Source organism: Leopardus geoffroyi, chromosome E2 (assembly GCF_018350155.1).
Source record: "Leopardus geoffroyi isolate Oge1 chromosome E2, O.geoffroyi_Oge1_pat1.0, whole genome shotgun sequence".
Classification (NCBI taxonomy): domain Eukaryota; kingdom Metazoa; phylum Chordata; class Mammalia; order Carnivora; family Felidae; genus Leopardus; species Leopardus geoffroyi.
The window spans coordinates 13029497-13051126 of NC_059335.1; the positions used below are offsets into that span (position 1 = coordinate 13029497).

Below are 21630 nucleotides of genomic sequence, written 5' to 3' on the forward strand. Positions count from 1 at the left end.
ACTTTCTGGGTGGATGGAAATGTAACATAACCTTGATCCGGGTGGTGGTTATGCAATGTAATTTTTTTTTTTAATTTTATTTTAGAAAGAGAGAGAGAGTGGGAGAGAGTGGCGGGGTGGTCGGGGGGGAGGAAAGAGAATCTTAAGCGGACTCCACGCTCAGAGCAGAATCCCACATGGGGCTCAATCTCATGACCCTGGAATCATGACTTGAGCCCAAATCAAGAGTTGGATGCTCAACTGACTGAGCTGCCCAGGTGCCCTGCAGTGTAATTTTTAAATCATCGAGCTGTGCCCTTAAGGGTTAAGATTTTTGCACTTCACAGAAAACTTATCTCAATAAAAAGAGTGAGAGAATAGCACAGCACTTAGAGGTTGGACATCTTAGGTTCAGATCCCAGATTTGTCACCTCTCAGCTGTGTGACCTTGAGCAAGTCATTTTCCCTCTCTGTGTCTCACACCTTGTGAGGACTGAATGAGCTGATGCACACAGAGTGCTTAGAAGAGGGCAGAGTACAGAGCGGGCACTCAGCGGATCACCATCATCACCATCGTGGTCGTTGTCCTTGTCACCGGCATTGCCCCGTCCCTTCCCCATCTACTCTGATACGAGAGGCTTTCGAGACTCCCTTCCTCTTCCCTGTTCTGATCCCATAATCCCATTGCCTGGCCAATTCAAGCTGCCCTCACTCTAACCTTGGTTGGGTCTAAAACCCCATGACTCGAGGACTCCCGAAATTCTGTGGCTCCCAAGCTGGTGCCAGGCAAAATTCCTGAAGCTTCGTGAATCACCCAGCAACAGGTGCCAGCGCCCGCCCACACCCCGGGGCCAGAAAGCAAGTACAACACACACTTCTCTCTCCCCACTGATATATTTGATAATTGTCCAGAACCAGAGATGGCATCAGCCAGGGGTGAGGGGGAGTAAAAAAGAGCCCAGGGAGGGGGCTGGGTGGGGGCACGGAGGAAGGGACGAGGAGAGGGAGAGGAACAGAGACACAGAAAAGAGAGGGGGGAAGTGGGGGGTGGGGTGGGGAGAGAAGCCAGCCAGAGGGGAGAGAGGGTGGGAGGCAGGAGGTAAGTTGAGGGGGTGAGGGTCAAGGTGGGGCCACGGGGAGAGAGGGCCCCTCCCCCAGAATACAAAATGGGGGGACTGGTGGGGGCTGTCCTGGGCTTGGGGGGCAGGGAAGAAATGGGCGATGTGGGGGGGGTGAGGTCAGTAGTAGGTTTCCTTCTCCACCCAACCTGGAGACAAAGAAAGAAAGAAACAGAGAGAGACATGGAGACGGGCACAGGAGAGAGACAGAGACGGAGAGGAGGGAGACCAGAGAGCCAGGGACAGAGAAGTGGGGAAGGGGCGGAGGGGCAGCACAGAGGGAGGTGGGGGAGACACAGAGAGAGGTCAGCACAGGGCTCCGCCCACCTTGCCTCCACCTGCCCCCCTGCCCCCCAGCCTCCCCCCTCCACCCGCTGGGCCCCCTCACCCCCGGGGTTCCTGCGCAGGATGAGTTTGCGGATCTCATCGTAGACGAAGATGAGGAAACTGTAGGGGAAGGCACAGAACCACCAGCTGGGCCTGCGGAGAGGGGAGGGCAGGAGGGCCTTGGTGAGGGGTCATAATGGGGGACACAGCTGCAGAGTCTGGAGAACAGGAATGCCACCCTGGGGGGATCCCCCCTTGCCCTTTGTGCCCACAGGCGAGGGGTGCCCTGGCCAGGGCCTGCAGGCTGCCCCCTGTGAGGACGTCCTCAGGGGGCAGGTTCAGTGGCACCAGAACAGGGCCTGTGGGGAGCCTGGCGGGCTCAGTCGGGGGAGCGTGTGACTCTTGATCTCGGGGTTGTGAGTTTGAGCCCCACGTTGGGTGCAGAGATGATTTAAAGATAATAAAATCTTAATAATAATAATAATAATAAAAAGAACAGGGACTGTGATGGGGGACACAGAGGTGGGGCCCAAAGAGACACCAGGAGAGGTGGGGCTTGTGAGGATGTCCTGCAGGGGAGGCTCCTCAGAGGCTCCTGGAGCAGGGTTGTGGGAGGGAGGGGCACTCACTTGAGAGGGTACATGCGGAGGGCCACGTCCATGCCTGGGCAGTAGGACAAGAAGGCAGCGAGGGCCGTCTCCTCAAACAACCCGAAGATGAGGATCTTGTTCCTGGAGGCACAGATAAGGCTGGACCCAGAGAACCGAACCCAGCCCCCAATCCCACAGGGACAGGCACACCCAAAGGCAGACAGAGACAGGCAGACCCGGAGTCACACAGAGACAGAGACGAGAAGAAACAGAGGCAGAAAGACGGCAGCACAGAAAGATCGAGACAGAGACGGGGCGCCTGAGTGGCTCAGTCGGTTGAGCGTCCGACTTCGGCTCAGGCCATGATCTCACCGTTTGTGAATTTGAGCCCCGCGTCGGGCTCTGTGCTGACAGCTCAGCGCCTGGAGCCTGTTTCGGATTCTGTGTCTCCCCATCTCTCTGCCCCTCCCCTGCTCGCGCTCTGTCTCTCTCTCCCTCTCTCTCAAAAATAAATAAGCATTAAAAAAACTAAAAAAAAAAAAAAAATCAAGGCAGAGAGACAGAGAGAGCAACAGACACGCACACAGGTGTGGAGAGGTAGAGCCCGCGACACTCCCGCCCCCAGACACACACGTAGAGGCAGACTGAGAGAGAATCCAAGACAGACGGACCACTCAGAGGCCAAAGCTGAGACACGGCGCACGAGGGGAGGCACAGACAGACACACAGAGGGGACAGAGAACAGGGCCTCGGGCGGCCGGCCCTCACTTCATGCCCTGCTGGAAGACGGAGTTCCTCCGGGTCTTGCAGATGATCAGGTCGGCCCACTGCACGACCACGATGCTCACAAAGAAGGCCGTGTGGCACGTGAACTCCACCACCTTCCTCTGCTCGTATGTCTGCAAGAGCGGTGACAAGCGGTCAGCGCCCGGGGCCCACGTGCCCCCTGCCCGGGCCCCAGGGCAAGCAGCGACTCTGTCCAGCTGGGGCCTCCCCACTTTGGCTCGTGGCCCTGCGGGAAGAGCAGGGGCTGTACGGGGAAGGAGAGAAGTTAATCGTGGCCTCAGTTGTCCACCAGGAACCGGGGACCCTGCGGGGCTCCCGGGACAACGGACACCAGCCAGGCTTTGAAGGGATACACAGGGACGGAGAAGAAGGCGGCGAAGGCGTCTCGCCTGGTGGGGCAGAGCATGGCCAGGGGACGCGAGGACCTCGGTGGGCTGAGCCAAGAGTGCCAGGGGGCTCCCAGCACCCGGCAGAGGCCTTCACGGCGCCCCTGGGGCAGAGGGACCGTCCTAAGGAGCAGCCCTGCGTGGCTGGGACAGCCGGCCCCGGGCTCCCGTCGTGGGCAGGGGCGCTGAGCGCTGACCGGGAGGCCCCCATGCTGTGGAGCCCGCTCACTCACCCACTGCTGCCCGTAACTGTCCTCCAGGTCATTGACGGTTCGGTCGTCCCAGTTCAGCCGGATGCCCACCAGGTTGCTGGGCAAGAAGCCATTTTCTGCCAGGATCACAAAGTAGGAAAAGAAGCCACCGAGAGCCTGGATCATTCCTGGGGGTGGGGAGGAGATGAGCAGAAGCTCAGGGAGGGGCCGGCAGCCAGTCCAGGGCACCTATGAGGCCCCGTGAGACTCCCCCTGGGAGGTCGGTGAGGCCGCCTCGGAACCCACCGCCCGAGCCTCATCTGAGGCTGGGCTCCCGGATGGCAACCCGAGGGCGCCACCTGGTGGTGGGCACCTGGGACTGGAGCCTCAGGGAAGGGTCTCACCTGGAGGCTCTCTCCCACCTGAGCCAGGCCACCTGATCATCAGGGAATCCCTGAGAAGGCCCGCGTTTCAGTCTAACAGGCTCCTCAGTGCAGGAGTGATCTCCCCAGGCCTCTGACCACCACCATGAAGCCTCTGCTTTCTGGAACACTCCTAGCAATGGGGAGCTCAGCACTTCCAAAGGCTCTGCACGCATCACCTCCAGCAGCAGGTTGAGGAGGAGGTGGGAGGGGCTGGGGCTCACTCCTGCCCTCAGAGCGCTCACAGGCTGATCTTGTCTTTCCCACCACGGAGGCGGGTGGGGCAGCGGGCTCTGCAGCGGCCAGCCTGGGGCCAACCCTGACCTGCCACTCCGTGTCCCATGTGCTCCTCAGATGCACCCCCAGGCCTGTCCTCCAGGTGTACCGGCCCCACCTTGGTGACCAGCACCCATCTGTAAGTCACTCCTTCCAAACCTCCAGCACCAAGTCCTACTCTCTCCCCACTCATCCAACACAGGGTTTCAGAGTGCTCGCTCTGGGCCAGGCTCTAGGCCCTGCACATCCAGCCATAAATGAGGTGCGGTCCCCAAGTCCTCACCAATCTGCCCGTAGGCCATGCTGATGAGCCTCTCATTGACCAGCTTGTCCGTGCGTGGGTTCCTGGGCTGTCTCTTCATGATGTCACTCTCCGCAGCCTCGTATGCCAAGGAGATGGCAGGGACCTGGGCAGGCAGGGCCACATGAGCCGGGAGTGGGGGACCCTCCCTTCCCGGGGCCCAGAGAGGGGCTGGGGCTCACCATGTCAGTGCCCAGGTCGATGCAGAGGATGGTGATGGTGCCCAGAGGCAGCGGGATGTTGGCCATGATGAACAGTAAGAAGGGTGTGATCTCAGGAATGTTGCTGGTCAGGGTATAGGCGATAGACTTCTTCAGGTTGTCAAAAATCAGGCGGCCTGAGGAAGGGGCAGGCTCAGATCCCGGGCACCCTGGCCCTTCGCCCCTTCCCTGCCCGGTCCCCGAGTCCCTTCCAATCTACCCTCCCACCTGCCCACCTTCCCGTGGAGACATCCAGCCATGACGCCCTGTTCAAACATTCTCGAAATATAGCCACTTTGGAGAACTGTTTGGCAGTTTGTATTAAAGCTACCCACCCCTCCCCCCACTGGTAATCCTACTCCTAGGTTTAAATAAGTGTTTACGTCCACCAAAAAGCGCAGGAAGGTCCACCGTAGCGTTATCACCATAGCCAAAACCCTGAACTGACCCCAATGCCCATCAGCACGGGAGTGGATAAACCAACTACGGTCCATCCACTCAGCAGGAAAAAGGAACCAGCCGCAGACACACCCAACTCCGTGGATGAATTTCACAGACGTTACATTGAGTGAAACGTAACACAAACGCGTTCATGCGGCACGACTCCATTTAGATGAGGTTTAAAACTAATCTATAGTGCTTATTTTTAGGAAGGGAGATACGGGCTGGAGGGGACGCGACGAAACCCTAACGGGGCTCTATTCCTGCCACACATGCTCTGCTCTCCCCAAACGTCTGGTGTCTCATCCTGAAGTATCGATGGAGGGGATGATGATTGAAATGTGCTTCGACGCGGGGCCCCCGGGTGGCTCAGTGAGTCGAGTGTCTGACTTTGGCTCAGGTCACGATCTCGCGATTCGTGAGATCAAGCCCCACGTCAGGCTCTGCGCTGACGGTGCGGAGAGCCTATGTGAGATCCTCTCTCTCTCCCTCTATCTCAGCCCCTCCCCCACTGATACTTTCTGTCTCTCTCAAAATAAATACATAGATAGATAGACAAATAGATAGGGGCGCCTGGGTGGCTCAGTCGGTTAAATGTCCGACTTCGGCTCAGGTCATGATCTCACAGTTCGTGGGTTCAAGCCCCGTGTCGGGCTCTGTGCTGACAGCTCGGAGCCTGGAGCCTGCTTCGGATTCTCTGTCTCCCTCTCTCTCTCTGCCCCTCCCCTGCTCATGCTCTGTGTCTCTCTCAAAAACAAACAAACAAAATAAACAAATAAATAAATATGCTTCAACATGATCCAGTGTGTATGCTGAGACGAAACAAGATTGGCCATGAGCTCTCGTGGATGGTGACCAGGCTCTTTGCTCTGCTGTGCGGTCTGCCTGGAATTTCCCCTACTGGAAGTTAAGCTTTGTGGGGTTTTTTTCCACCTCAGAGAGGCCTTCCTTGCCCCCTGCCCCCAATCTAGGCAGGACCCTTGATACATAGCATCCCCCACGGGGTTGCTCCTTAGGGCTTGTCACAATTTACAACTAGGTTTGTTATGTTACAATCTGTTTGCTAATTTGTTAAAAGCTGCCGCTCCCACCTCCTTGAGGGGAGGGACCAATCACGTCTGCTCTGCTCACACTGTCTGTCCAGCCCAGTAAATGCCTGGAAAGTGTGAACGGTGTATCCACAGATGTGCGCCACTGTGAACACACAGACGACTTGGGGAATAAGAAAGGGGTAACCGTGGCGTCTTCTGGGACAAAGGAGACAAGGGATAAGGGCATTTGTCACTTCAGGCGCAGCTTTACTGTTTAGATTCCCCTTGATCATGCATTATTTTTCGCATTGGGGAACGTTTCAAGTGTGAGAGAGAAACTGCAAGAAAATGCACCACAGCATGAATAGTGACTATTTCTGGATGGTGAGGTTATGGGTGATTCTAATTTTCTGCTTAATGCTTGTCTTCATTTCCTATAATTATCAGGAATGCCTCGGGTGATCGGAATAAAATTAACTGTGAACAAGCCCCATCTGTGGCCACACTGAGGCCCGTCAGGGGGCAGCGCCCTCAGTGTCCCCCACCCCGGACACCAGGCCCGGCCCCACACACACTCCCTCACACCGCCTCGCCTGTGTGCATTCTGTTCCTCGGCCCAGAACTCCCTTCCCTGCCATTACTCTACGTGAACATTCCAACTCGGCCCTTGGGGCTCCGTATAGCGATCCCTGTCCACTCTGGGAAGCTTCCTTGCCCCCTGACCCCGGGCTGGGGGAGGGGGCTCCACAGGGCTCCCGAAGGACCCTCTGCTTCCCCGTCCTTGCATTTAAAGGTATTTTAAAAACGCTTCCACGTCTACATCACCCACCCAACTGGGCCTGCGCTGGGCAATGCTGGGACCCAGAAGTGCGTCAGCAGAGCCCCACCGCCAAGGAGCCCCCAACCCCACGGGGTTGAAGGGACAAGCTGAGGCTTCACCGGGGCTCAGGAGGATTCTGGTGTCTCCCCACCATCATTCGGCTGCAGCCAAATGGGTCCCTCTTGCCCTTCTCCGACCTCATGCAGGAAACCCAGTCTCCAGGACCACCCCGGCCAACTCACCCTCTTCTACACCCGTGACGATGGAGGCAAAGTTGTCGTCCAGCAGAATCATGTCCGCTGCCTGCTTGGACACGTCAGAGCCGGCAATGCCCATGGCCACACCGATGTCTGCCTTCTTCAGGGCAGGGGAGTCGTTCACGCCATCGCCAGTCACGGCCACGATTGCTCCCTGGAGGGACAGAGAGTGAGGATGACGCCCAGGGGCCTGGCCCCAGCCCCCTCCTCATCAGGGACCAGAAGTCCTGGCCCCTGAGGGACTTCAGGCTGAGCCCACCTGTCTCTGACAGCCCTCCACGATGATGAGCTTCTGTTGGGGGGACGTGCGGGCAAAGACGATCTCCGTGTGATTCTGCAGGATCTCATCGATTTGCTCAGAGGTGAAGTCCTTGAGGTCGGTGCCATGGATCACACAGGCCTTGGCATCCCTGGGGAGAGCAGAGAGCTGCTCAGGACTCATGGGGATTAGCGGACGGACAGCCAGGCCAACCCAACCCACGCCACACAGGAGAGGCAGAGGACCAGGTTCTGAAACCGAGGCTCAGGGAGTATAACTGACTTGCCCAGGGTCACACTGCCCGTGAGCAGGAAAGCTGGGACGCGGCCCCGCACCAAGCTGTCCGTCCTCACGTGTGGAGGGGGAGCAGGACCCAGGAGCCGTGTCAACAGGGGAGACCCAGGAGGAAGGGGCACAGGCGGTCCCAGTGGGAGGCCAGGTGGGGGCAGAAGCCTGAGCCGGCAGGGGCGGGCTCACCGGGGGTTGACCTGGCTGACGGGAATGTTGAGCCGGGCAGCGATGTCCTCCACAGTCTCGTTGCCCTCGGAGATGATGCCCACACCCTTGGCGATGGCCTTTGCCGTGATGGGGTGATCACCCGTGACCATGATGACCTGTGGGCATGGCGTGGAGACGGTCCAGCCTCCCTGCCGGCCCCTGGGGCCCCGGCCCCGGCCCCGCCTCCCCGGCTGCCCCAGGCCACACCTTGATGCCGGCACTGCGGCACTTGCCCACTGCGTCGGGGACGGCGGCCCGGGGCGGGTCGATCATGGACATGAGGCCGACGAAGCAGAGGTTGTCCGTGGTAAAGTTCACATCGTCACAGTCAAAGGCAAAGCCCTTGGGGAACTGCTCCTCGGGCAGGTAGTAATGGCAGAAACCTGATGGCAGGACGGGTGGGGGGCGTGAGGGCTCCAGCCTCGGACCTCCTTGCTTCCCGCCCACAGCTCCCAGCCGTCAGGGTCCCCGCAGTCTGGACAGTCCCAGCCGGCGGGAGAGTCTGTCAACATTTATTGCCTGAAGATGCCTTCCCCTCTCATTCATTCATTCACTCACTCATTCATTCATTCATTCATGGTGCATTCTGGGAGGTGCTGTTCTGAGCCAGGCTCTGCGCGGCATCACACCCCTCCACACCCTCAAGGGCCCCCCAGAGCTGGCCCAGCCCCTGCCCCAACTCAGCCCCACCCGTGGAGCGCACCAAGCACTCGTTCGCCCAGGCCGCCGAGCTCGAGGTAGGCATTCTGGAAGGCCTCCTTCATCTCCTCGTCCAGTGGCTGCTCCTTGCCCTGCAGCAGGATGGTGGAGCAGCGGTCCAGGATGCGTTCGGGGGCGCCCTTCATCACCAGCAGGTATCGGTTGTCGTTGGGGTCCTCGGTCTCGTGGATGGAGAGCTGTGGATAGGGCGGAGGACGGAGGGTGGAGGGTGAGCATGCCGGGACGTCTCAGGACCAGAAGCTGCCCGCCCCCAGCTGGGGGAGAGGACTCCCCTCTCCACCTCCAACCCCCCTCCAGCTCAGAGCCACGGCTGGTAGGACAGCTGGGGCTCCCTCGGAAGGCACTGCCCAAATCTCTCTACCCGAGAGCTCCATCTGGTTCTTGGAGTCTCCCACAGAGATCTCGGCTCCCCCCTGCCCATGTCTGTCTCTCCATCTCACAGATATTTCTGCCCATGGGTCTCTCTCACAGAAATCTCAGCCACCCATAGGATGTGTGTCTCTCTCCCTGCCTCACCCAGCTCCCTCTCACCCCACATCTGACCTGTCACCAAATCTGCTCAGCTCACCTCTCAGATACACCCAGATTCTGACCTCTCCTCACCTCCCCCCTGCCCTCCCCCTCCGGCCACCCCCCATCTCTCCTAGGGAATATCACAGCAGCCTCCACACTGAGTCTCTGTGTCTGCCCACCCCAGCCCTTCATATCGCCTCCCCAAGGCAGCCAGGAGGCTCCTTTAAAAAACGTGAGGCAGGGAGGGGCGCCTGGGTGGCGTAGTCGGTTGAGCGTCCGACTTCAGCCAGGTCACGATCTCGCGGTCCGTGTCCGTGAGTTCGAGCCCCGCGTCGGGCTCTGGGCTGATGGCTCAGAGCCTGGAGCCTGTTTCCGATTCTGTGTCTCCCTCTCTCTCTGCCCCTCCCCCGTTCATGCTCTGTCTCTCTCTGTCCCAAAAATAAATAAAACGTTGAAAAAAAAAACGTGAGGCAGGGGAATCTGGGTGGCTCAGTCGGATAAGCGTCCGACTTTGGCTCAGGTCACGATCTCGCGGTTTGTGGGTTCGAGCCCCGCGTCGGGCTCTGTGCTGACAGCTCAGAGCGTGGAGTCTGCTTCAGATTCCGTGTCTCCCTCTCTCTCAGCCCTTCCCCTGCTCACGCTCTATTTCTCTCTCTGTTTCTCAAAAATAAACATTAAAAAAATCAAAAGAAAAAAACCACAAAATGTGAGTCAGTGGAAAACGGTGCAGCCACTTTGCCAAAAGGTCTGGCAGTCCCCTAAAAGGCTCAATGTAGGGGTCCCATCTGGGCCAGCCATTCCCGAGGCACAGGCAAGGTCTGTACATCCACACAGAAACGCATGTGTGAACATTCCCAACAGTGTCAGACACAGTAGCTCAGGGGGGCGAACAACTCGTATGCCCATCAGCAGGGGAACGGGATGAACCAAATGGGGAGTATCCAGACGATGCAACATTATCCCGCCGTGCAGAGGTCTGCTGGCACACCCACTACAACACGAATGAACCCTGAGAACGCTACACTAAGTGAAAGACGCCAGTCACAAAAGGCCACGTGTCATATGATTCTGTTCCTATGAAATGTCCGGAATAGGTCAACACAGAAGAGACAGAAAGTAGGTTAGTGGTTGCTTAGGGATCGGGGAGATGGGGGACATGGGGTGGGGGGGGCAATAGCTAAGGAGTGATGGGGCCTCCTTTCGAGGTGATAAAATGTTCCGTGGTCGTGTAGTTGATTCCACTTATCTGTGAATATACCAAAATGCGGAAATACAGACTTTACGTGGGTGGCCTATGGTATGTGAGTTATATCTCGATGAAACGCTTTAAAAAACATTTTTTTAAATGTTTATTTATTCTTGAGAGAGAGAGTCAGAGCATGAACAGGGGAGGGGCAGAGCGAGAGAGGGACACAGAATCCGAAGCTGTCAGCACAGAGCCGACGCGGGGCTCGAACTCATGAACCGTGAGATCATGACCTGAGCTGAAGTCGGACGCTTAGCCGACTGAGCCACCCAGGCGCCCCTCAATGAAATTCTTTTAAAAAACATGAGTCAGGTCCCATCTCTCCTCTGTTCAGAGCCCCCCCGTGGCTCATGTCCCTCTTAGAGTCACAGTTGAGTCCTCCCCACGGCCCACAAGCCCAATGGGACCTGACCAGGCACCCACTGCCCTGGCTCACTGCTCCATCATCCTGGCTGCCTGGCTGTTGTTCAGACACATCAGGAAACCCCTGCCTCAGGGCCTTTGCACATGCTGGGCCCACTGCCTAGCACAGTCTTCCCCCAGACACCTGCAGCTGGCATATTCTGTATCTCCTCCTGCCTTTGTCATCGTCTGTCTTCTAGCACTAGAGTATAAGTTCCATGTGAGGGGAGACTCTCCTGCTTCACTCACTGCCACAGGTACCAGCACCTAAAACGTATGTGCCTGACATGCGGTGGCTGCTCAAAAAAATGGATTTGTTGAATGAATGAGAGATCTCTGGCCGGTACTCACTCCCTGCTGCAGCATGACCTCCATTCCTCTGCCTCCCACTCTGGCAGAGACCTTACTCTCACTCTTGGGTCTGCCTGGTCCTTACCTAACCAGGTAGATACTATCATTCCCATTTTACAGATGGTGAAACCAAGGCTCTGAGAGGTTAGTAACTGGCCCAAAACGAGGGGGCAGCGGGGCAGGGGTGACCACCTATAGGCATTAGAGACTGCGGCCCAGGCTCGCTCTCCCGGGCGGCCCAGAGTACCTGGTATTTGTTGGTAGAATTGAAGGGAATCTCGGCCACTTTCTTGTTCCGTTCACGCATCAGCTTCACGGAGCCGGAGGACAACTCGATGCACTTGAGCAGGGCAGACTCTGAGGCATCCCCGGCCACGTCCCTCTAGGGGAAAAGAGGGCTGTGAGCGCGGAGCAGCGGGCGGTGGGCGTGGGCAGGGCCGAGGCGAGGCGGGCAGCTGGACCCACCTTGAGCACGGGGATGTTGTCCTGACCTCCCTTGAAGACGGCACGGTTGCAGAGTCCGGCGATGTGGGACAGGGCTACCCAGGTGTGCGAGCTCTTGTCGAACGAGGTCCCTGAAGGAGGCATGTGTCACAGGTCACGGCGTCTCGGGGGCCAGACCCCCCCCCCCCCCCGCCCCGGTCCCTGCCTGGGCCCCACTCTCACCTGACTGGTCCTCAGTGGTGTCGGCCTCATGGATCTGGTTGTCAAACCACATGTGGGCAACCGTCATGCGGTTCTGGGTGAGGGTCCCCGTCTTGTCCGAGCAAATGGTGGACGTGGAGCCCAGGGTCTCCACGGCCTCCAGGTTTTTCACAAGGCAGTTCTTCCGAGCCATGCGCTTGGCGGTCAGCGTCAGACACACCTAGGGGACGTCCAAGGGCCGGCAAGTTACAGGTAGAGGCCGGCCGCAGGGCTGGACCGGCAACGTGAGCACCAACAACCCACCCGCCCGGCCCAGAGACAATCCGGGATGGCCCGTGGAACAGTTAAGCTTCAGTGAATCGTCCGACTTCGGCTCGGGTCATGATCTCGCGGCCCGTGAGTTCGAGCCCCGCGTCGGGCTCTGTGCCGACCGCTCGGAGCCTGGCGCCCGCTTCGGATTCTGTGTCTCCCTCTCTCTCTCTGCCCCTCCCCCGTTCATGCTCTGTCTCTCAAAAATGAACAAACGCTAAATCATTCCGTCAATATGAAATACAAAAACTACACTGCTTAGAAGCCGGGGTAGGGGTTACCTTTGGGCTGGTGGGGGGTGCAGGGGGAAGCCGAATAAGGTCTTGAGGGGGCTTCTGGGGAACTCGATCTGGGTATGGCTGACACAGGTGCATGCTGACTCAGCAGCCTGTGCGTCTGTACGCGCGCCCCCAGGTATGCACACGCCATGTCTATAAAAAGCCTTTGACCTACCCTAGCTTTGAACACGCTAATATGGAAAATGCTCCAGGATATATTAAGTAAAAGAATTGGGGCGTCTGGGTGGCTCAGTCGGTTGAGCGTCCGACTTCGGCTCAGGTCATGATCTCGCGGTTTGTGAGTTCGAGCCCCGCGTCGGGCTCTCTGCTGACAGCGCAGAGCCTGGAGCCTGTTTTGGATTCTGTGTCTCCCTCTCTCTTTCTCTCTCTGCCCCTCCCCTGCACTTTCCCTGTGTCTCAAAAATAAATAAGCGTTAAAAAAAAAAAGTAAAAGAATCAAGGAGCAGATCAGGATTCCTGGGACAGTCCCTTCTATGTACCCTGAAAACAGCATTTACCCACACGCTGTGATATGCCCGCACCTGCTGGGCAGCGGGAGGGTGGGGGAACCGCTACTTTCTTTTTTAGCTATTTCCGTGTATCCTTTAGACTTTTTACCGTGAAAGCGTACTTCTTAATTTTGTACGTGAATTTAAAAAGGGCCAGGACCGCGAGCCCCTTGTGCCTTGCAATGTGTCTCAAGATTCTTATGTGCTTGTTTTGTGAGGCAGGCTTTCTGAGTCCCCAGGCCCCGTCGTCCAAGATCTAGGAGGCTGGGCCCTGGGTGTGCAACCTGTCCTCATCAGGAAAATTGCAATGAGGCCCCCCGCCCCCCTCTTCCCTCAGACCTGGGAGTCCGGGCCTTACAGTGACAGTGGCCAGCAGGCCCTCCGGGACATTGGCCACGATGATGCCGATGAGGAAGATGACAGCCTCAAGCCAGGTGTATCCCAGGATGAGGGACAGGATGAAGAAAGAGACGCCCAGGAAGACAGCCACGCCGGTGATGAGCTGGATGAAGTGCTCTATCTCAATGGCGATGGGCGTCTTGCCCACCTCCAGCCCCGAAGCCAGGGTGGCAATGCGGCCCATGACAGTGCGGTCACCCGTGGCCACCACCACACCTCGAGCCGTGCCTGTGGGGTCAGAGGGGGTTAGGCTGAGGTGGGGATGGGGTCTCAGTGAAGTTCAAAGGAACCCCGAATCCCAGATGCACAGCCCTCCGTGTGGCCCAGCCCTGCCCCAAGCTGGGTGCCCCCGGCACACCCTGCCTCACCTTCCACGCAGTTGGTGGAAAAGAAGGTGATGTTCCGAGTCTCCAAGGGGTTGTCGTGTGTGCAGTCGGGAGAGCGGGTCTGGGGCTCTGATTCGCCAGTCAGGGAGGAGTTGTCCACCTGGGGGTGGGTGAAAGGAAAAAGGGCTCAGCCCTGGGATCAGGGAGCATTTGTCCAGAGGACACCGGGGCCGAAGGCTGTATCCCTGGAGGTCACAGTGAGAAGCCTGGAAACCTGGGTGGGTGAGTGGTATCTGGGGGGCTAGAGGTTGGGCTCTTGAAGGTGGGAAGCAGAGGTTTCTTGCCAAGGTCTAAGATATTGATGGGTCTGAGGGGTGGGGACCAGGGGCCTGGACTCCTGGGTCCTGTGGGAGGAGGGGATGTGGGCTTGACCCCTGAGACTGAGGAAGGAGGGGCTGGGGGCCTCGACTCTTAGATCTGAGGGAGGAGTGGGCTGGGGGCAAGACTCCTGGGTCTGAGGGGGGAGGGGCTAGGGGTCTGGACTCTTAGGTCTGAAGGAGGAAGGAACTGGAGGCAGGAATCCTGGGTCTAAGGGAGGAGGAGCTGGGGGTCTGGACCCCCGGGTCTGAGGGAGGAGGGGCTGAGGGCTTGGACTCCTGGGTCTGAGGGAGGAGTGGGCTAGGGGCTTGACCCCTGCATCTGACGGAGGAGGGGGCTCGGGGCAAGACTCCTCGGTCTGCGGGGGGAGGGGCTGGGATCCCGGACACTTGAGCCGCTCCAGGGAGGACAGGCCCACCTTGCAACCGTGGGCTGAGATGATTCGCAGGTCGGCCGGGACTCGGTCTCCACCCTTGATCTCCACCAGGTCCCCGACCACCACCTCCTCAGCGTTCACCTGCATCTTCTCACCCTCCCGGATCACCAGGGCTTGCTGGGGGCAGAAGGGAGAAGAGTCAGCATCCCGGCTCTCTGCCTGGGGTTGTATGGCACACCTCACCCCCGCATTCCGACTCCCCGCTGGCCCCTTCCTGGGCTCCACTCACCTGGGGAACCATGTTCTTGAAGGACTCCATGATCTTGGAGCTCTTGGCCTCCTGGTAGTAGGAGAAGCAGCCGGTGATGATGACCACGGCTGCCAGCACGATGCCCAGGTACAGCTGTGGGGAGACACAGGGTCACACCCCAGAGCCACTCGCCTTGACATTTGCAGAATCCGGGAAGGGAACGATGAGTCAGTGGGGTGAGGGGGAAGGGTCTGTATTTGTGCGTCTGGCCGCAGGCTGCGTGGTCCGTGTGTCCGTCGGCCCGTTCGTGTTTGAGACCCTCTTTCTGCACATGGGTGTGTTTGAGTCTGCGGGTCAGTCCGTGTCTCTGTTTTGTGTCCATCTAACAAAACAGTCTGAGTGTATGCTATTATCCATCCACGTGTCTGTCGGTGTTTAGGTCAGTGTGTCCGTCTGTCCGACTGTCTGCATGCCTGGCTTTAAATTCACGGCGCTGTGTTTGAGTCTCTGTATGTAGATCTCTGTCTTTCTGTCTCTCTCTGTCTGCCTAGGTCTGAGACTCTGTGTCTATCTGCCTGTAGGTTTCACTTTCTTTTTTTTTTTAAGTTTTATTTATTTATTTGTTTGTTTATTCACTTATTCCTGCGTCTGTCAGTCTACGTCTGTGTGTCTGTGTGCCTGTGTGTCTGCACTAGGCAGGTGTGTTTGAATCTCTGTCCAGGCGTGACTGTGTTGACTTCGCATGTGTTTGCAGGCATACTGTGCACGCGTGTGTGTGCGTGTGCGTGTGCGAGGATCTCTACGTAGCCAGTGTGTGGCTCTGTGTTTATGGGCACAGTGTCTATTGAGACTGTGGCCCCCGCTGTGTGTCCCCTGTGTTGGGTGATGGGTCACGACAGACCAGCAGGTAGGCATGCCTGGCTCTCTACATGGGTGTACTCACTTTTTGGGGTATCTTTCAGGCCATGACCACCTGGTGGAGCCTGTCCCCAAGGCCACTGAGATCACAAAGCCTTAGGATAGCACCTCAGCTCACGCATCTGGCTGTGTGACCTTAGACAAGTTACCTGGCTTTTCTGAGCCTCGGTTTTCCTCATACCTTCTCTGGTTCCCTCACCGAGTGATGATGAAAGTCAGATGGGAAAAGAGTTGGAGACTGGGCTCTGAGAAGTCTGGAGGGGTGGGAGAGGCAGGGTAGGATGCGTGCCCCTAAGTGCATAGGCCCTTGCGCAGGGCCGGGGGGAGGGCACTCACGTTGTCGCCAGAGGGATCGTCCTCTGTGCCGGCCTGGATGCCATAGGCCAGGAAGCAGAGGATGGCTCCGATCCACAGCAGGATTGAGAAGCCCCCGAAGAGCTGGCGGCAGAACTTGACCCATTCTGGGGTGGTGGGTGGTGGTGTGAGCGCGTTAGGCCCATCCCGGGCCAGGATCTCCTGGGCTTTGCTGTGGGTCAGACCCTGGGAGACACAGGATTCACACAGAACCCTCCCTGAGCAACCCTGGCACCCCCACCTGCACGAGTACCCCAGGCACCCAGGGGTCCTGGCCCCCAGCCCCCTCCCCGCTCAGGCCCAGCCGCACCTGCACGCAGTCTGTGTTGTATTTCCGGCAGACCTCTTCCACGGACATCTTGTGCTCTGTCTGGGGAACGAGAGTTTGTGGGGAGGCGGTGAGAGCCTCTCCGGGGAGGAGCAGGACCTGAGGGCCTCAGGCCCATCCCCGGCCTGGATCTCCTGTCTGGGAGGGTGCGCGGGCACAAAGGGTGGGGCTTACCATAGCCACCTCCTTCTTGAGGTCATCCAGGTCCCTGCGGTCTTTGGTGCCCTTGCTCTTCTTGGGCGAGCCCTTGTCATCTTTCTTGTCCTGCGAGGTGGCGACACGATAGCTGTCAGAGCCACCAGACTGCGGGCGAGAAGGGGTTACAAGGGGGACACCGGCCCTCCGGGCCCCACTCTCACCCCTGCCTGCTTCTGTGCGGGTCTGGGGGTCTCAGTCTGTCTCCCAGGGCTCACCTGCACCTCCCTGTCTCTGCCCTGTGTCTCTGTGGGGGTGTCTCTCAGAACCGTGGGTCTTGTCTCTTGCAACTGGCCTCACCATCTCTGACTCCATGTTATCTCTGGGCCTCTGTCCCCCAAGGTCTCCGTCTGGGTCTGTCTGTGCTTCTCTCTGTTTCTGTGCCTACTCCTGCGGGCCTTTCTCCCTCTCTCTGGGCCTGTCCAAACTCCCCGAGCGTCCATCTCTTGCTACGTCTGTCTGTCTCTGTCTCTGGATCTGTCTCTCCAGGTCTCTGTGCCTCTCTTGTCTTATTGCTCTGCTTTGTCTGTCTCCTGCCTCTTCATATTTCCATCCGTCTCTCTGTGGCCGTTTCTTTCCCTGATCTGTCTCCCCTGTCACTTTATGTCATCCGTCTCTCTTCCTCTGAGTCTCTTGGCGTGTGTCTCTGTATAGTTTTGTCTGTCTGTCTGATCTCTGGCTCTTTATGTCTGTCTCGTATAATGTCCGTTTCTGTCTCTTGAACCATCTCTCCCCGAGCCTGGCTGAGTCTCTCTCTGGGTTCTCATATCTCTCCAAGTCGAAGTGTTGTGGGATCTCAGAAGGTCTCTGTGTATCAGTATTTTCTGTCTCCGTGTCTTTCTCCGTCCTTATTTCCGTTCCTCTCCTTCTTGTGTCTCTGTCTTCATCTCTTGAGCTGTCTTCTTCTCTGGAATGCTGGGCGTGTCGCTCCCTATCTCCTGTTTCAACCACCTTGTCTGTCTACCTCTCACCATCTCACTCTGCAACCTTCCCTTCTGTCTGCCTCTTTTGGGTCTGTCATGGCATCTCTGTCCTTCCAGCTCCAGATCTCCCCACTATGTCATTCTCCCTGTCTTCTCTACCCGGCTCTTTTCCTGGGCTCCTTTCCCCAGCTCCATGGATGTCTCGGCCTCTGTCTCTCAAAGGACCCAGCAAATCTCAAGAGGCCTCACAGGCTTGGCAGGAATGGAGAGGAAAGGTCCAGGTGTTGGGTCACAGCTGGGACAAAAGCCCAGGAAGCAGTCTGCTATGCACAGGGATGGTGGCCGGCTGGATATACAGCCAGTCCTGAGGGCCTTAACTGACAAGCTGTGGGCCCTGGCCTCCCTCTTGGGGGTCGGTGGGAGCCACGGACAGCTCTGTACAGGCGATGGGCAAGGTCAGGTCTCTGGAGGACAGACTAGGAGGTGGCTACGATTTGGGGTGCAGAAGGGCAGGACGCAAAAGCCCCAGGCCTGGCTTGAACTGGATGCAGTGTGAGGGGGTGAGTGAGGTTCTAGTCCGGGAGCCTGGGCGAATGGAGAAGGCAGTGTCCCTGGAGGCTGGCAGGAGAGGCGGGGCCAGGCCAGGTGCTGGAAGAGGGCTGCTGACGGATCCTGCGGGCCCAGAGCCAAGCTGGGATCCCAGGCTCAGGCAGCTCAGCGCTAATCCCCTCGTGACCTTGTAGAGGGCTGAGCTGCCTGCCGTCTGCCCCCAGACCCAGAGGCTGAGCCTGGGGGTTACCGCGGCCTGGAGGCCCAGGAGCCTCTGAGAGAGTTTCGGGGGGTGGGAGGGAGGCTTGGCCCCGGGCCAGCCCTGCAGCAGCACTGCATCTGACTCAAAAGCACGGAGGCCTGGGGGACAGGGAGGGCACATCTCCATTCCCGGAGCCAGGAGGGGTCTTACCTCCCCACAGGGGTGGACCCATGGATGGAGAGAGGTGGGACAGAAGGTCACGGGGTCAAGGTAGAGAAATGAGGGGGAACACAGGAGAGGAGAGAGATGGGGGCCTGGCAGGAGTTGGGGAGAAAACCAGCAGCCCACCCCTGAAACCTCAGGAAAAGCTGGGAGAAAATATTTGGAGGAAGGAGGGGCTGGGGACCCTGGACCCCTGAGTCTGAGGAAGGAGGGGCTGGGGGTCTGGATCCTGGGTCTGAGGGAAGAGGGGCTGGGGGCCTGGACCCCTGGGTCTGAGGGAAGAGGGGCTGGGGGCCTGGACTCCTAGGTCTGAGGGAGGAGGGGCTGGGGGCCTGGATTCCTGGGTCTGAGGGAGGAGGGGCTGGGGGCCTGGACTCCTGGGTCTGAGGGAGGAGGGGGTGCAGGGCTGGAGTCTGGATCTGAGGGAGGAGGGGCTGGGGGTCTGGATCCTGGGTCTGAGGGAGGAGGGGTTGGGGGCAGGACTCCTGGGTCTGAGGGAGGAGGGGCTGGGGGCAGGACTCCTGGATCTGAGGGAGGAGGGGGTGGGGACACCCCAGTCCCTGGCAGGCGAGCCTTGGCTCCTGCTTGCCCTTGCTATGACCAGACTCCCTTGGGGGCGGGCTTCCATCTGCTGGAGGGGGAGCCGAGGCTTTCCCAGTCAAGGCAGGAGGCCCAGATGGGCGCACTGCGGGGCGGGAGCGCCTCTGAGGGTGGGGGACACGCCTGTCTCGCCGCAGCCAGTCTCTGCGTCTCCTCACCGTTTTCCGCTGTCCGCCTCCCCCTGACACGCTTTAGCTCACGCAGCTTCTGCACCTTGGCCAGCCTCCCCCCCCCCCCCGAAAAGGGTGTCTGGGGCCTTCATCTCTGAGCATCTCTTCCTCCACTTCCCCTTTTGCTTTCTGCCTCCTCCTCTCATCCTTCAAGCCGACTTTGGTCATGTCTGGGTAGGAAATGTCTGTCCTTGGGTCTCCTAACGTCAGACTCAGTTTCTCTCTTTGTCTCTGTATGCCTCTCCATGTCTTTGTCTCACCCATGTCTCTGCATGTCTCTCTGACCATGTCTTTGTCTCTGTGTCTACGTCTCTTTCTCTCTGGCTCTTTCGGAGCATCTCTCTCTGTCTCTGCCTGTGTCTTTCGCTCTTTTCATATGTTTCTGCCTCTCTGCCTCCAATGTCTAAAGAGCCTCTCTTCTGTCCCCTTCTTTTCCTAATGCCTCCCTTCCTTCTCTGGGGCACACAGCCTCAGTCCTCTCCCCTAATCTGCCCACAGTCCCCCTCCTTCCATTCCACTTACCTGGAAGCCATCACTGACTCTCACCTCCCCCCTTCTCTCTCCCAGTCCTCTCCCCATCCAATTCTTCTCCATCCCCCTCGCCCACCCCAAGTCACAGATTTGCAGCCCCACCCCCACCTCCATCCTTGGGCCCATCAGCCTTCATCCGCCATCTTTCTCCCCATCCCTCATACTCCCTCTCCATTAGTCTCTCCCATCCGGACCCTCTGTCTTCATCCTACCCAGCCCAGCCCACCCTCCTCCTTCTCCCACTCTCCCCCACATGGCCCCGCCCCAGACACGCAGGGAGGAATCCAGGGCTGCGGAGGGGATCAGGTGGTCAGCCAGGGAAGGAGGCGGCATCTGCTGGAGAGACTCACAGACAGACAAGGACACACAGACACAGAGGCAAGGGCATAGCCAGACATGCACGATACACTCCCCCCACCCCCCACCCTCCACCTTTGCACACATGCGCCCTCAGCCAGGCACTCAGTCTCCCTGCCATGGCTCTCCTGCTTCTCCCAGCCCCCCCATATCAGCTTCCCCAGATTAGGGGCTGGACACACACCACAGCCCCAGGCCACGCGCCGCACTGCGGAGCCCCCCCATCCAGGCCTGGAAGGAGAAAGAGAGGTCATCTGGTGTTCATCCCATAGCCTGGGCCTGTCCCCACCCGGCCAGGGAAGCGGAGGGGTTTCAACACCCCCAGACACAAACACCAGCTCTCAGACACACCCAGACACGACTGCAGACAGTCAGACACAACCTGGGGCCGCCGGATCGCCGGCAGACGGTGCTGGCAGGACCTGACAGAGCCAGGAGCTCACACACGCGCACACGCACACGCACACGTACGATGGAGCATGCCACCACACCAGGTAAGGCAGAGATGCCGAGGGCCGGTCGGTGCCCCTCGGACCCCGCACACAAAGACACGCCAACATACGCCACAGACCCCGCGGCCCCAGGCGGCCCCGTGCACACGCTCAACCGAGGCACACCGGACGGACGGGCCGGGTCACGTAGACCTGGCCGCGGAGCGCAGGGGTCCCGGAGCCCCAGCCCCCCCCCTCTCCCCCCGCAGACACCCAATGACACTGGACCCACAATGTCGCACACACGCACGGCCCGGCCGGCCCGAGCACCTACCCCCATCTTGGCGGCTCCGGGGGACAGGGGCGGGCGGGCGGGGCGGGGGCCGGGGCAGAGGCCTCAGGGCGGGCTCAGGCGCGGGCTCGGGCTGGGGGGCCTCTGCAGCGCCCGCGCCTCGGTCCGCGCGTCCGTCCGGCCGGCAGCCCTCCCGCACTGAGTCTGCGGCGGCCGCCGCCTCCGCCTCCTCATATGCCCGCGCCCGCGGGGGGGCCGGCGCCGGCCAATCAGGGGCGCCGCCGCCCTGACGGATGGCCCGCGGCCCCGCCCCCGGTACTGCAGCTGTCCTCCCCGCCCCCCAGCCTCCGCAAAGTGGCGGCACCGCCGAGGAGGGGGAGCGCTGCGGAAGGGGGGATCCCAGAGACCCCGCAATGAGGAGCTTGTAGACCCTCGCGGTGGGGGGTGGCGCTTCCGAGGAGGGGGCGCTGAGGGAGAGAGAGTCCCGAAAACCCCCTCACGGTGGGGGTGTTGCCACCAGGAAGAGGGCTGCGCTGTGGGAGGTGGACACACCGAGTGGGGGGAAAGCCCCGCAAACCGCCACGATAAGGCAGGGGGCCCAGAGCCCCTCCCTCCGCAGTGAGGCGGGGGCGGGGGGCTGGAAACCGTGTGGGGGTGCTGTTCAGGAGGGGGAGCTTGAGGGAGCTTAGGAGGCAAGGAAGACCTCACCCTGAGACCCCCTCACCCTTTGCCCCGACACACAACTGCACGCGTCCACGGCAGACACGTCACAGCCAGAGGCCCCCACCAAGCCTCGTACTCACCCATAACTGTCACCTAGATAGCCCAGATGGGGAGGACACACAACCCTCCCCCCCCCCACAGCTTCACAATCACATTCCAGAACACACCAGCTTGTACCCTCACGTGCCTACTACACCACCCCATCACACAACCCTAGAGATTCACCAACGCGTGGAAATAAAACACACGCC

The 21630-nt window shown here is 59.3% G+C and overlaps 1 protein-coding gene across 5 annotated transcripts; it reads right to left on the reverse strand.

Moving 5' to 3' along the window:
• Positions 1-854: 854 nt before the first annotated feature.
• ATP1A3 (ATPase Na+/K+ transporting subunit alpha 3) lies at positions 855-20868 on the reverse strand. Of its 5 annotated transcripts, none has more exons than XM_045442172.1 (23): positions 20699-20868; positions 16359-16448; positions 16167-16226; positions 15839-16042; positions 14624-14737; positions 14377-14511; positions 13623-13740; positions 13214-13482; positions 11781-11979; positions 11580-11689; positions 11362-11496; positions 8586-8778; positions 8090-8265; positions 7862-7998; positions 7385-7535; positions 7111-7279; positions 4559-4713; positions 4359-4482; positions 3420-3565; positions 2783-2913; positions 2054-2155; positions 1486-1577; positions 855-1246 (listed from the first exon to the last, which is right to left on the reverse strand). In XM_045442172.1, exons 1-23 carry the CDS (start codon positions 20702-20704, stop codon positions 1218-1220), a joined length of 3045 nt encoding a protein of 1014 aa, XP_045298128.1. In that variant the 5' UTR covers positions 20705-20868; the 3' UTR covers positions 855-1217. The 5 variants fall into 5 exon arrangements, with proteins under 5 accessions (XP_045298128.1, XP_045298126.1, XP_045298127.1 ...); XM_045442170.1 differs by having other exon boundaries at positions 16359-16487; XM_045442171.1 differs by lacking the exon at positions 20699-20868 and adding an exon at positions 19685-19705.
• Positions 20869-21630: the final 762 nt, after the last annotated feature.